Genomic DNA, 13,956 nt, shown 5'->3' with positions numbered 1-13,956 from the left:
ATTTTATTCGCCATTTACCAACCTGCAGAGTCGCATAAGATACAGATACGAGCAGCTGTGAGTCCAAGGTCGACATGCCTCGACACTCCACCAGACCAAATACGCAAGATATCCAGCCGCGACCTTCACAAATGCAAAAAGGACTGCAGGGGATGTTCAATCATGTACTACCTCCGACTTCTACCAAGGTGTTTTCTATTTACTTTTTTGTCTCCTTGGCTTGACGATACCCTCCAAAATACTGGTCACGATTTCAAAGCTTCCAATTAACGAACATCAACGGCGATGACGTCGGGCAACGGTTGGGTAACTGCGGGGATCGGGGTCAGATGTATATACATAGCTTAATGCGTCTTTCTACCAGGAAAGAAAGTTGCTCAGATTCCAAGCTCTTTGTTCTGTTTGATGGGAAGTGTGCGTATTTGAGTGGGACCTGGCGCAACAACCAGGTTTGGGCTGAATATTGGCACCGGATTTCGGGGTCAACCCAAGGGAGACCGGAATTCGAAGACTGCTTTTTTCTGGGGGATCAAGGGCTCTTCGGAGAGATCTGAACCGCCCTGGAGCCCTTGTGCCCATGCTAATTTCGGAGAAATGTGGTGGGTTCTCGGACTGATGTGGTGGGTTTGGCATCATGGCTAAAGTGTGAGCCAATCACTAGACGATCTCGCCGTCAACTACAGGCCACCCTGGCCTGGTGACCATTTTGCCGCTTGGCGATCGAAACCTAACGTCACGATTTAACGAGAGTGGCGCCACGAGGGAGGCGTGACCACGAGCTTTGGCAAGGAGCTTGCGACCATCTGGTGACGCCGGAATGCGAATATTGCGTGCAAAATCACCTGTTTGGGCCCCATGAGGCATCTCTCGATCCCGCCACTTGAGCATTGCATTCCTTCGACGCTCGGGTTCTCCATCCGGCTAATTTCTTCAAGCGGTGTCCGCGACAGGTCCGAGATATTCGTTCCTCGTACACCGGAAGCCGAAAACCCGGCTCCGAGGGGTGACATCGCTCCGGCATGTCAGAGTCACATCATATTCACTGATTCAGCCGGAACGACCCCTCAATGTTGGGAGGGGTTCTATACCTCTAAAATGCATTTTCTCAAGCGAGCCAGGCTGTTCGGATTCAGTCAACACAAACCGGAGCAAACCCAGAAATGAGTCAAAGTGGCTGTACGGCAAACCAAAGGGCAGCACTTGGGCTGTATTCATTTACAAAGCATATTGCAACTCCTAGTGAGAATTATCATAAGGCTTGAGAACCACCTCGCTACGACGTCTTAAAGACGCGGGTACCTTTACATTACAGTGCATCATACCCGGTAGAGAATGCCGGGGTAACCTCCCCGTTCGTGGTTAAGTGTAATCTTGCCCAGTTGATGGTGAAATACACAGTAAGAACAGTTCGAGCACTGGTCAACCCGTTCATTTCATTGATCCAACCATTTCGAGTATTCACATCCTTGATCAAATCAAAATGATGAATAAATCACACTCTCTGTTACAATATATTAAAGATAACACACTACTTCTACCCGATCCTTCCTTCCCGTGGCTATAGGGCAAGCCCTTGCCGGTTTTTGTAGCACCAATGCTGAAGTGTACGGGACAATCAAAGTCAAGCCCGTTCTTACACTAATTTTACTACCGTGGAGTGAAATTTTCTCTACGCGAATGACCCTGAGAGTGTTTAATATATATGAAATCGAAAATTTACGGAAATGCAACGTCACCATAACTTGTACTGTTGATGGTCTCCTACTCATTGCAGAGCATTAACTCTTATTGAATTTCGTACCCACGCCAAACATAGGCAAAAGAGACATATTAAATCGTAATACGTAGACCCTATAAGCAAGAAGGATTTTCGGATAACACATGATTTGGAGTTCAATCTATGCTGGGGAATAATCAATAAAGTAGCCAAAGTTGTGAAAGCGCATCTCGTGACTTGTCCTTTACCCTATAGCGTGGATTGAAAGCGCGAGCCTTATTAAGCTGACTATACTTTAGTAGACTTGGAAGAGCATAAAATTCGGGTAAGGTGGAAGAAAGCATATTCAGAAGTAGGAAAGTCTTGAATGCGAACACCATATTAGACTGAAGTATATTCAGAAGAGTTGGGGGGGAGGGGCTCTGGAATCTGGGCTACGTAATGTGATGAAAAGTAGAGAGGTGTGAAACATATAATTCACTGGTGACAACGTAGAAGGGCGATCTGAAAAAAATGCGGAGTTCATGACGTATAGATCCGCTACACAACTGCATATTTGTCCGTTTGTCTAAATATAAAAATCTCGAGAAGAGAAGAACAACGAAGGCAAAGAAGTAATGCTTACTCTGGCTTCTGTCCGTATACAACCACACTGCAACCGAGTTAGCTTAGCAAGGCAAGGTACGCAATTCACTTACATTGGCCAATACGAATGGATAGCGGGATTTTTCAAGTCATTCCGGACTTCAGCAAGGAGAACATCCATCTCTTCCTTGCTCCAGCCCAAAACTCGCGTATATACCGCCGCGCTCAGTCCTTCAAGACCCGAAGAAATATTTTCGAGAGTCCACGCACCTATGAATATTGATTAGTGGGAGGTATATTCTTGGTGAATTGCGACTTGGGGGTTGCGAGACGATGCCGAAAAGCCTCGCTCAACTTGAAAACGAGCAACGGAGAGTTTGAGGAGGAAGGCAAGAAAAGCTCTGCGTACCGAGTTCCTTGAGCCTTTGATCCTTGGGCCACCTGTTCTGTGGCCATTTGTAGACAACTTGGGTCAAATTTGTGAAACCTGCAGCTTCCATCTGCTCTTTGTATTGATAGGCGCCATCAAAGGGTCGGTTGACGATTTTGGTCCCATCTAAGAGTGTATTGACCCACCTACACACAGCAGCGTCTGGCTTCATGGTTCCATCATCGCAGGTGATGGGACAGATGTCGGCCAGCTCAAGCCACCCGCCAGGCGTCAAGTTTTCGAACGCCTGCTCGAAGAACCGAGGCCAATCGGCAAGCCCTGCAGTCATCATTCGGCTGTAGATAAAGTCGAATTTGACGTGGAAGGTCCACGGTTCCTCCAGATCATCCACTTGGAAGTTCAAGTTGGGCGGGGCGAAGTCGCCCTGAATAGGGCTCAGATCAACGCCAATCACCTGCGTCTCGGGATGTTCATCGGCGAAGTCGAGAGCCCACGCGCCAGTTCCGGTGCCGACATCTAGTACATTGCGTAGTTTCTTCCCGTCACTCCCGGCGGGCGAAAGGTGCATTTTATTGTCGAATGTAAGTAGGAAAAGATGGTGCTGTAGATCTAGACGGTCTTGCTCGCGGGTATCATTTGGCAGCAAGTACTGCCCGTCTTTGTATGCGTGATAAGTGCGCCCGTTTTCTTCACGGTAGCGTAGAATACTGCTACCGATTGAGGCCGTTGAACTGGCAGCGTCATCGCCGAGAAAAGAGTCGGTATTGTCCACTTGAAAGTCGTCGGCCTCGATAACCCCGAGGTTAGGGAGTGCCAGAGGCGGCGTCACGGTTCCTGTAAGTGGTGCCACAGGCTTAGCGGTCGGCTGGGGGGCACTGCCCTCTGGAGATGTAGGACCCGTCATTATATGCTTATCCTGGCAATTGAAGAACTCAAAGTCTCGACTAAACAAGGTTGAAAGATTTGCGTTGCGGTGTGCCGCGCGGGAGAAACCCAGCGTCTTCACACCACGTTGAAGCGGGGTTATGGTTCAGCGGAGATGCAGAAGCCAGGGGTCCGGGGAGAACTATTATTCCCCCGTGAATGGCCGCATGCATGTGCTGTAACGCTCGGAGGGACCAGGGTTGTACAAACATGCCGCGGCAGAGTCCCAGAAAGGAATGTCGCGAACTAGTTTCGCCAAAAGTGGAATGACGGCCTCGTTTCCTTATTTGTGCTCTGTCAATCATTCAAATTGGAGCAAGCAAACCTACTCTCAACGACATATCTTGGTCTCCTCGACTCTGAGCTTATTTTTATTGCAAGATATTTAGCCACCGAGATGCTTTTATAGTTGTATGACCACGTTCTAGCCACCCGGCCTTCTGTTAGAGGAGTCCATAATACGTGCAAGGTGAGTAATATGTTTAAGCACTTCTCATCCTTCATCCAATTCAAAGAGAATTCTCCTCCACTGACTTTGCGTCCTTTCCAAACCATTCGAAGCTACATCCCCGTCGTTACTACTTGAACCATACTGGTATGAATCGCTGATATATTCTATAAAAAAAACATTTACCTTCTCGTTCGATTCCGACATCTCTCGCGCTTGTTGCTGTACTTAATCACTGCTTTAGTGGAGTTTATCGCCACATCAATGAAGGTATTCGGCGAAGCTACTAGACGGAGATCAACGCCACTGCCACCAAGGAAGCCCTTCATTTCCCTCGCGTCCTCCTCATCATGTGAACAGCATAAAAGTATCCGAGTAGCCTGCAGAAGTTGAAGTCCACTGTGATGTCGACGTATCGTAGCTGCAGAGAGATGAACAAGGTTAACCCTAAAGGCAGACTTTCATCCTTTGCTGCGGTCGTGACAGTGCTGTTGCAGCTGATAGGGCAGGAATTAACGAGAGTATGGCCTGTATGAGCATGGCAGCACTCTATCAATCGGCCGGCAGCATGTGATACGATTCATGCTCGTAAGATGTCAAGTGTGGCGCTTCCATAAATCGGCGTTGATAAATTTTGGTTAAATGCTACTCATCTCAGGTTTAGCTTGGGACCGCAAGGGATGATAAACAAGAGGATAGAATATTTGAACTTTCAAAATGCTGATTTAAGTCTATGGAAATACGCCATCAGCCCAATGGCTTTCCCCAAGTTCTGAACAAACCTTCCGTGTATGCTGGATGCGTCATTTTGACCCGAAGCAGATTCAATAGTACCACCATTCGACTCGACCGCAAAATGAATTGGCATGTAGAAATTCAAGATACCAACCATTAACATGAAGGAAATGAGAAGGGAAAGAATATCATGCAGTTGGCTTCAGGTGATCGTTCATCCGGCTTCTGGCTTCTGGCCATACACCACATGTCTGCAACAGGCTTCAGTCAGCACGAGTCTCCATGCGGGATCTCAATCTGGAATGCAAACGCGAGCTTACATGGGCCACCAGGCGTGGATTGACTTATCCTTCATGTCTTTTCGCACATTGGCGAGGAAGACCTCGACCTCCTCAGAGCTCCATCCCAAGGCACGGGTGAACAGGGCCATGCTTAGGCCGGAAAGGCCACCTGCAATATTGTGGAAGCACCAGAAGCCTATTTTAATGTCAACTTATTTGATTCTCTAGGGCTGCTCGTCCACAAGAAACACATACCAAGATCCTTGTAGTAGGGATCCACGGGCCATCGGTTTGTGGGCCACTTGTAAATCACTTCGGTGACGTTCACAAAGCCCGCGTCGATCATCTGCTGCTTGTACATTGACGCGCTCTCGCCTGTCCTGCCGAAAATGGTAGTCGACTTGATCATTAGGTCGGACCACTGCTTGATATATGAGTCGTCCTTTACGGTGCCGTCGTCACACTTCAGAGGGAAGCAGATATCCTGGCACTCAATCCAACCTCCAGGATTTAGGCCTACGAAACTCTGGTTGAAGAACTTGGGCCAGTCGCCTACAGAGCCCGTCATCATGCGGGCGAAAACCATGTCGAACTTGTAGCTGAAGGTCCACTCATCCTCGAGGTCGTCAACCTGGAATGACAAGTTGGCGGGAACGCTGTCAACATGTTAGTATTTGGGCCCTGGGACTGGCTGGTATTTGCCATGCTGGATGAGGTGGTTTGTCAAGTTGAGTGACTAGATAGGTGGTGTCGAGATGCAGGGAAACGTACAATGACGGTTGAATGGGGCTGATGTCAATTCCAATGACCTTTGATGAGTGGTTAGCGACAGGTTTGCACCAGTTTGGGCAGTAGTCATTATACCTCTGCCTCGGGATGTTCGTCGGCTGTTGCGAGATATTAGCATCATGACATTGACTGGAGCCGGTGGATATTTGCATACCAAAATCAATTGCCCAAACACCAGTGCCAGTGCCAACGTCGAGGACGCGACCGATGGGCTTATCCTTGCCAACCGGGCAGTGGAATAGACTTCCATTAAAGGTGAGAGCGAACAAGTGATGTTGTAGGTCTATTCAGATTAGCGTGTGTTTGTGCTACTAATGCTTTCTCCGTGAGTGTGCATGCGCTGCAGGTTGTGCTCCTGGACATAAACGCGTATGCATATCTCGAAAAGATTCACTTACCCAGGCGTTCTTGTTCAGACTAGGAAAAGGGAGCCAAGACGTTAGCAAGCGCTATTTGCGCAGGGGAGTCCTCGAGTGACATGGGTGTGACAGCTGGAAGCGGCTTACCGCATCATTCGGGAGCACGTATCCAACTGTGGTTAAACGGGATCAGTACATTTGAGACTCGAGCGATTCTTACTGTGACAATTGAGGTAATTGAGAGGCACTTACTAGACTCCTTGTATGAGTGATAAGTTCGGCCGTTCTCTTGACGGTACTGCATGATGCTTGAGCGCATTGATGCTGTGGAGCTTGCGGCATCGTCCTGCGGGTGGGGGAAAAGGCACACATCACGTTAGCCGGGCGTTGGATTTGATGTTTGAGGGGCTGAAAGAACAAGAGACAAAGCGCGACTTACTCCAATAGCCGAGTCGTCATCGGCAACGTCGTCTTCCGTGGTCTATGGGGCGTCAATATTGAGTAGTTTCGCGGGTTTGCGCGTCGTGATTGTCCTCACCTCCGCGGTGAGTAGCTCCGACTCCGGGGCCACGAGTGGACTGGGGCTTCTGGACGCCTTCTTGGCCGGGCTGGGACTCCTGGATGCCTTCGTCTCGACCGCAACCGGAGGAGATACGGGAGCGTCCGGGGTTGTTACTTTGTCATCGGCCATAGCGATGTGAGTGTTGCTGCTACAGCGGGAGCCAGGACAAAAGGCTGACTCGACGGGAGGGCAATCTCAAGGCGCAAGAGTCGAGAATCCAAGGTTCAAGGATTGGCCTACACAGAAAAAGGCATGCGCGGTGACGCTGTATGCAACGGATAGATGATACGAAGCAAAATGCTCGGCCGAGATGCCAGCCAAAACCTCGCTATTGTCATAAGGTGGCTCCAGAGAGAATCTGTTCCCTGTCGACAAGCCTGTGACAAGCCCACCCACTGCTCACTGTCCACTCCCTGGCCAACGTACGACCAAGACAGTACAGCTGCGGAGTACCCAATAAATCCCCATTACCACGCGATGGACCAGTGGCTTGGTGACGTGTCCACCGTGGCCGCAGGACTCTGCCCTGCCACGGCCAGCCAGGCCACGCTTGCAGAATGAGGTGATGGATGAGACCCTGCGAGCGAGTGTGAAGACGCAGGGGACAGGGAACTTGCGGCACGTACTGGCTGCCACAATGGTCTCTAGCGTGAGAGAAGTTGCAGGGGACGGGCGACAGGGAGCGGACCGGAGTGGGGGACGGGCCATAGGACAGTGGGAACGGGGCGCTTGTTGAGGCTTGGAAGTTGATTCAGGGCTCGAGATGGACCAGTTGCGTGTTGAGAAGGCGTCTTGCCTTCCATGGTGAGTTAGCACTCCTCCTGTCTTACACCCTCCATCTTGCACTGTTTCCTCCATCTTGCACTGTTCCCTCCATCTTCCACTGTTCCCTCCATCCTGCAACGTCGCGGCCCCCTTCTGTCACCTGCGAGTGTCTCCTGCAGGCAAGCATCCAGCCTCCAACCAGTGCCATACGTGCCATGCTCGGTGCATATGTACTCTTGGAGAATCCCCCCGCGGCTAACGGACGAGAGAAGAGAAAAGACGTCTGCTCCACCAGTCGGATTGGCGACTTGTGAACCGGCCCTGTGAGCCCGTTCTAGTGGTTACGCTAACAATCCCTGGGCGGCACGCGCCGGCTCCCCGTGAGTTCCGTCTTCACGGCCTCGACTCAAGTTCCCAGCGGTCCAGCCTCCAAGAGCCCCATTGCGATCCGGAACAGCCTGTAGTAGTGCTGCTTTTGCCAGCCACCTATCGGGAGGCGTGGGTTAGTGATCCAAGACCGCCCGCCTGGTGACGATGGAATGATGTCCAGGCTCGCCAGGCTCGTCCAGCCCGCGCTAGGACGTCTAGTCAGCGTCGTGGAATTCCAGGAATCCGCTTCGGGCGCGACGAATGGATGGGACGCTAGAAGCGAGAGGCAGAGCAATGGACAGCGGCCAAGCGAGACGGAGGATCATTGATTATCCCAGCCGATCCGCGCTCTCGGGTCGTAATGGATGCCCCTCGCGTTCTTATCTCAGGGAGCTGAAACAATCCATCGGGCCGTGCTGTTTCCCCAGCTTTCTGGCTGTTCGTCACCTCGCAGCAACACGCAGCAGCCCACGGTGCAGGTCATCTTCAGTGATCCTCGTCTCTGCAGAGCGCCATGGTCAGCGCAGCAGGAAATTCCACGGCGGGAACAATGAGCTTAGCGTTTGCCAGCGTCTCTGGCGTCTTCACCGACAGTCGCCCCTCGGTCAAAATTGCCGTGGCCGTGGTGGGTGTCCTTTTTGTCTGGACCGTATTCTCGACCTGGAGACAGTACAGTCGCCTAAGTCACTTCAAGGGGCCGTTGCTCGCCTCACTGTCCAAGTGGTGGCTCATCAAGACGGTGGGAAATGGCAGGGCTTATCTCGACTTCTGGGAAATCAACAAGAAGTATGGTCAGTGTCATCCCCAGCTTCAGTTTCCTTTCTTTTTCGGCGGGTTCCATCGGTGTCTCTGTTTGAACCCTGTTCGAGACATCCCCTCTCTCCTCATACATATATGACCAGTCATTTCCCCGAGCAAGTGCCGGGTTTTGCTTCAAAGCACGAGTCAATTGACACTGTCTGCCAATAGGCTCCATTGCCCGTGTTGGCCCCAATGACCTGATTACGTCGGATCCCGATTTCATGAAGCACATCCTTGGCGTGAGGACCGAGTATCGCCGTTCAGATTGGTACGATGGAATGCGGTTTGATCCTGCCAACAACAACATCCTGTCATGGCGGGACGAGGATGAGCACTTCAAACTACGGTCCAAGATGGCTGCCGGGGTACGTAGCTTCGCCACGCTGCGCCGTAACTGTTCCATCTCGAACACTGTGGCTGTTTCTTGAAGCCCCTGAATGCTGACATGCCGGTTCTCGCATTTCTAGTATGGGGGCCGAGAAGTCGAAAATCTTGAGCCTAAGATTGACAAAAATGTTCTCGCCTTCATCGCCCTCCTGAAAAATTACGCCACAGAAAAGAAAGCTGTCGACTTTGGCCGCAAAGCCCAGTTCTTTACTCTCGATGTCATTTCCGATCTGGCTTTCGGGAAGCCGTTTGGCTTCCTTGAGACGGATTCGGATGTCTACGAATACATTGGAACGACGGAAGAAACTCTGCCAATGGTGATGGTAACGACGGTAGTCCCCGTTTTGGTTAAGATTTTGAGCCATCCTCTCTTCAAGCGATTGTTGCCGTCGGAAAAGGATCGGTTGGGTTTTGGCAGAATTATGGGGTGCGTTTCAGATTCTCCATCGTCACCACGGCGCTTCACGAAAGATATCTTGCTAATTATCCCATTGCACAGAATCGCCAAGGATGTTGCCGCTGAGAGATTTGGCCCAGACAAGAAGATCCAGAAGGACATGCTCGGATCATTCGTGGCCCACGGGCTTACTCAGAAAGAAGCCGGGTCTGAAATTCTCTTGCAAATGTAAGTTCCCGGATACCTCAATCTGCCAACCCAGAGGTGTAGGGGCATATTGGCCAGACACCAAACATTCTGACCATTTGTTCACAGCGTTGCTGGATCCGACACCACAGCAACAGTTATTCGTTCCACCATGCTGCATGTTGTAGCAAATCCTCGGGCCTACAACAGACTCCGGGCAGAAGCCGCAACCACGCAATACTCCAGTGAAATCATTCCCGAATCCATCGCCCGCGATTTGCCGTATCTCCAAGCAGTCATCAAGGAAGGTCTCCGCATCTTCCCCCCGGTTGCTGGCCTCATGGCAAAGGAGGCGCCACCCCAGGGCGACATTTGGAAGGGCGTAGTCATCCCCGGCGGCACGCGTATTGGTTACGACGCTTGGGGCATCTTCCGCCGTGAGGACCTTTGGGGTAAGGACGCGGGCGAGTTCCGCCCAGAGCGATGGCTTGATTCGTCTCCCGATAAGCTCAAGGAGATGGAGAGTGCTCTGGATCTGATCTTCAGCTACGGCAAATGGCAATGCCTGGGACGGCCTGTTGCTCTCATGGAGCTGAACAAGGTCTACGTGGAGGTACGTCGAGCTTCTGTCCTGCGTTGTTCGTGGGGGACTTCATGTCCTTGGACATGGGAATTTCACTGATTTTTATTCTATAGCTACTTCGAAGATTTGACTTCTCGCTTTGCGATCCTACTAACCCGTGGAAGGTGTTCAACTGTGGCATCTTCTCACAGTCTGAGCTCTGGATGAGAGTTTCTACTACTGAAGCCAATTGAACTATTTTCAGCGGTACTACGTTCAGATCGAAATCCGGACGAGCCATGCTTGAGGTCTGAATGGCCGATGTTGGAGGAGTAATAATGTGTATGGTCTGCCTGTCTTTCAATAGCTCCATTAACTGACATGATACGGAAGAAATCATGTTCAGAGACTGTCCCTGGATAATTAAGCACATGTATTCAATAGCATGTACTGGATAATGCTCTTCGCACATGTGTATCCTGCTATTGCGCCTGCAGATAGAACGTGATCTTGGGGGGTTGGGGGTTGCTTACACCGCACACCGCGCCTCGTAACCATTTACTCAGGCGTAGATAGACCAAATATCCCACCTAATAAATAGGTAATTTTACGCTTTATTCATTACATTGACTAGTTTGGGTAAGCCATTCTCTCATGACTTTACTTTACTTTCACAGGACATGGGCTGGGCACATTCATTCAGCTGGGGCTCAAATGCCAAGATTTGTACCTACACGCAACTAACAAATGGCATTTGCGCGAATAGCAATTCTTTACACATATGGCTGAAGCCCCCCCTACTCAGGATAATATGTGTAAACCCAAGTCACATGACTTTACCGTGATTGAATGTCAGACGGGTGCCTAAATCGCTCAATATCCAAACCCATCATTCGAGGTAAGCACAGCGAACACCCACACCAACTTGAACGGGAGCATTACCCAAATCCACCGCAATGGAAGACTCCATGATGTCTCCTCGAAGCCCTGCACTGTCATGCAGTGTATGCAATAGCTTCCTCGAGGCTGTGACGCGCATGAAAATCTTCGATAATGAAGGCGAGCTTATCGAAGGTGTCACGTCTCCGTCCTTCGAATCTTTGCAGTTTCCACTTGGAACCCGAACACAGATTCTCAATGAGTCCGAGTGCAAAGAGCACCAGCCTCTCCTTGCAGCCTGCGTTCGCAACGGAGCCAGGGAAACCTTCTCTAGGCTGGATCTGAGCATATATCGAGGCAGGCTGAGCCTCGATATGGAGTATCTTGAAGACGATACTCCCTGGGTCAACCAGCCGGCTCAATTTCTACTACTCGAAAACTCAGGCCGCCAAGGTATTAGCATGGGGAGGAGCTTGGATCGCGACTACATCGATCCGCGTTTGGTGCAGCAGTGGATCGCGGATTGCGCAGAACACCATGGAACCAAGTGCTCGGCGAAACTTCTCAAGATGCAAAGCTCCCTGAAATACCTCATCGACTGTGTGGACATGTGTCTAGTTCCAGCCCCAGAAGCCGCAAGTTATGTTGCCCTCAGTTATGTCTGGGGCCAAGTGCCCACGCTCAAGGCCAAGAGGGACAACCTGGAGAAGTTGCAAGAAAAAGGCATTTTCAATCGCCTGGAGGGGGAAATTGCAGCCACCATTCGTGATGCCATGAGACTGGTTCCAATGCTGGGCGAACGCTACCTCTGGGTGGATTCTCTCTGCATTGTTCAAGACGACGAGGACTCCTTACGCCGACACATCACCCAAATGGCATCGATTTACGAGTATGCATCACTTGCAATTATTGCAGCAGACGGGAAAGACGCATCAGCTGGCCTGCCAGGTTTGAGGAATGTGTCAAAACCGAGGACGCTGCCTCCCATCTTGAAATTGACGGAGAATCTGAGCATCACTGCTCGGATGGAGGATCAACTCCGCAGAGGGCCCCTGACAACCCGGGGTTGGACAATGCAAGAACAGATATTCTCGCGAAGAAAGCTCGTCTTCTTTAAGAACTCGGTGCGGTGGATCTGCCGGTCGAATACATATTACGAAGACATCGACACACCGCACGATCTTGATTCGAAACTCGTACGAATCGACGGCGGTGAAGCCCTCCACAGCTTATCCCCGTTCGACCTCTCTCTCGATGTTCCAGATTTATCGGTTTTCTGCAATCTCATATATCTCTACACCCAACGCAAGCTTACCTTTGACGAAGACGTGATATCAGCCTTTGCCAGCACATTCTCGTCGATGAGCGTCGCTTTTCCGCACGGCTTTGTATACGGACTGCCTGCCGCGTTTTTCGATGCAGCGCTGCTATGGCGCTCCCGTGGAAATCGCCTTGTGCAGCGAGTGTCATCAAATGCGGGTGTCCTGTGTCCCCCGAGTTGGACGTGGGCGGGTTGGCAAGGCTATCTGGAAATGCACGCTTTTACCTCGGCGTGTTATATGAAGAACGGGCCTTTTCAATGGAGCACATCGCATTGGGAACCGTACCAGGCGATTCCAATGCTCACATGGTACACACGAAATTCAAAGGACGGGCCGCAGCTCCCTCTTCCGTTCCAGAATAAATGGTATGACTACAAGCGTCGGTACATGGGGAAAGAAGTCGACCTCCCAGATGGGTGGGTGTTCAGAAGAGAAGACGCCGAGGCGGAGGCCAAGAGAATTGCGGAGATATTGGAAACTCGAGGCCGCTATCGCAGATGGGTTGACGACCCAGAGTGTGAGGTTTCGTACCAGCAACTCCAGACGACCTACTACTATGAACACCCATCCTGCCCCAATATCAAATTCTGGCATCCAGTGCCTCTTGGCATCGACTCTAAGCCAACAGACACCTCTAAACGACCCCCCTCGTACTGGAGATATCTCTGCACCCAGACACAACGGGCCAAATTGTGGGGCTTCAAGCCTCGATACAACACTACTCTTGACAGGGCACTCTCCTACCAATATCCCAACATGTTCGTGGTACCCATGTTTGGAATCTCCCTTGGCGTCACGGCCGTGTTCAGAAATGAAGAGGGGGACGAGGTTGGCGAGTTGAGTGTTGATTCTAGAGAGGACCTTGAACAGATCTATGAGGTTGAGCAAAGTGGGGTTTTGTGTGACATCGTGGCAGTCTCCCGCGGTCTGCACTATCCGGATCCTCAGCCTGTTGAGCGGGAAACTTGGTCGTTTTATAATGTCCTCTGGGTCGTGTGGGAAGACGGCATTGCATACCGCAAAGGGGTCGGTAGAGTCAAGAGGAGTGTATGGGAAGGGCTTCAGAAGGAAGACATCTCTCTTGTCTTGGGTTAAATATCCTTTAAATCAAGTTGAATGGCGATGTTTCTTTATTATCTGTGCGTATGTCGTAAATGGCTGCATCGTGTGATTAGGCGATCTTGAATCGACCTCCAAGGGTCACGAATTTCCTTGGTTAGGCTGAGTTTTTGGGCCGAGAGTTGGCGTAAAATGGTTCCTAGCCCAGATAGCGCGCTGGCTTTGAACGCACACGTTAGCCCGGACGACTTTGACGACTTTGACGACTTTGACGACTTTGACGACTTTGACGACTTTGACGCGGATGATAGCGGCGTGACAAGGTCGATAGTCTCGCTTAAGAAGATTAGAAAATTATCAATGGAAGCCAACGTGTGTAGGTCGAAGATTCAATTCTGGGCTCTTTTCAAAGCAGCGGGAGGGCACCTTGTCAGGACC

The 13,956-nt window shown here is 50.9% G+C and overlaps 5 protein-coding genes across 5 annotated transcripts; 3 read left to right on the top strand and 2 right to left on the bottom strand.

Moving 5' to 3' along the window:
* Positions 1 to 2,215: 2,215 nt before the first annotated feature.
* BGZ61DRAFT_455690 (S-adenosyl-L-methionine-dependent methyltransferase) lies at positions 2,216 to 3,721 on the bottom strand. The gene is made up of 3 exons (XM_046246420.1): positions 2,712 to 3,721; positions 2,416 to 2,572; positions 2,216 to 2,369 (listed from the first exon to the last, which is right to left on the bottom strand). The coding sequence occupies exons 1-3, from the start codon at positions 3,595 to 3,597 to the stop codon at positions 2,339 to 2,341; spliced, it is 1,074 nt and encodes a 357-aa protein (XP_046102061.1). The 5' UTR covers positions 3,598 to 3,721; the 3' UTR covers positions 2,216 to 2,338.
* Positions 3,722 to 4,585: 864 nt separating this feature from the next.
* BGZ61DRAFT_549996 (S-adenosyl-L-methionine-dependent methyltransferase) lies at positions 4,586 to 6,578 on the bottom strand. Its single transcript, XM_046255449.1, has 7 exons — positions 6,482 to 6,578; positions 6,025 to 6,153; positions 5,946 to 5,968; positions 5,853 to 5,890; positions 5,337 to 5,737; positions 5,121 to 5,277; positions 4,586 to 5,051 (listed from the first exon to the last, which is right to left on the bottom strand). Exons 1-7 carry the CDS (start codon positions 6,546 to 6,548, stop codon positions 5,015 to 5,017), a joined length of 852 nt encoding a protein of 283 aa, XP_046102060.1. The 5' UTR covers positions 6,549 to 6,578; the 3' UTR covers positions 4,586 to 5,014.
* A 1,457-nt stretch (positions 6,579 to 8,035) lies between these two features.
* Positions 8,036 to 9,175, top strand: BGZ61DRAFT_60122 (uncharacterized protein). Its single transcript, XM_046256898.1, has 2 exons — positions 8,036 to 8,716; positions 8,895 to 9,175. Exons 1-2 carry the CDS (start codon positions 8,187 to 8,189, stop codon positions 8,920 to 8,922), a joined length of 558 nt encoding a protein of 185 aa, XP_046102059.1. The 5' UTR covers positions 8,036 to 8,186; the 3' UTR covers positions 8,923 to 9,175.
* BGZ61DRAFT_455678 (cytochrome P450) lies at positions 8,760 to 10,884 on the top strand. Its single transcript, XM_046246419.1, has 6 exons — positions 8,760 to 9,091; positions 9,194 to 9,540; positions 9,613 to 9,738; positions 9,826 to 10,309; positions 10,393 to 10,600; positions 10,652 to 10,884. The coding sequence occupies exons 1-5, from the start codon at positions 8,948 to 8,950 to the stop codon at positions 10,510 to 10,512; spliced, it is 1,221 nt and encodes a 406-aa protein (XP_046102058.1). The 5' UTR covers positions 8,760 to 8,947; the 3' UTR covers positions 10,513 to 10,600; positions 10,652 to 10,884.
* Positions 10,885 to 11,148: 264 nt separating this feature from the next.
* BGZ61DRAFT_455673 (heterokaryon incompatibility protein-domain-containing protein) lies at positions 11,149 to 13,819 on the top strand. The gene has a single exon (XM_046246418.1). It carries the CDS (start codon positions 11,215 to 11,217, stop codon positions 13,552 to 13,554), a length of 2,340 nt encoding a protein of 779 aa, XP_046102057.1. The 5' UTR covers positions 11,149 to 11,214; the 3' UTR covers positions 13,555 to 13,819.
* The last annotated feature ends 137 nt before the right edge of the window (positions 13,820 to 13,956 follow it).

The sequence above is a fragment of the Ilyonectria robusta genome (assembly GCF_021365365.1).
Source record: "Ilyonectria robusta strain PMI_751 chromosome Unknown BGZ61scaffold_15, whole genome shotgun sequence".
Lineage (NCBI taxonomy): Eukaryota > Fungi > Ascomycota > Sordariomycetes > Hypocreales > Nectriaceae > Ilyonectria > Ilyonectria robusta.
Note: the sequence above shows the minus strand (reverse complement) of the source record. Positions and strands in the feature narration are given on the sequence as shown.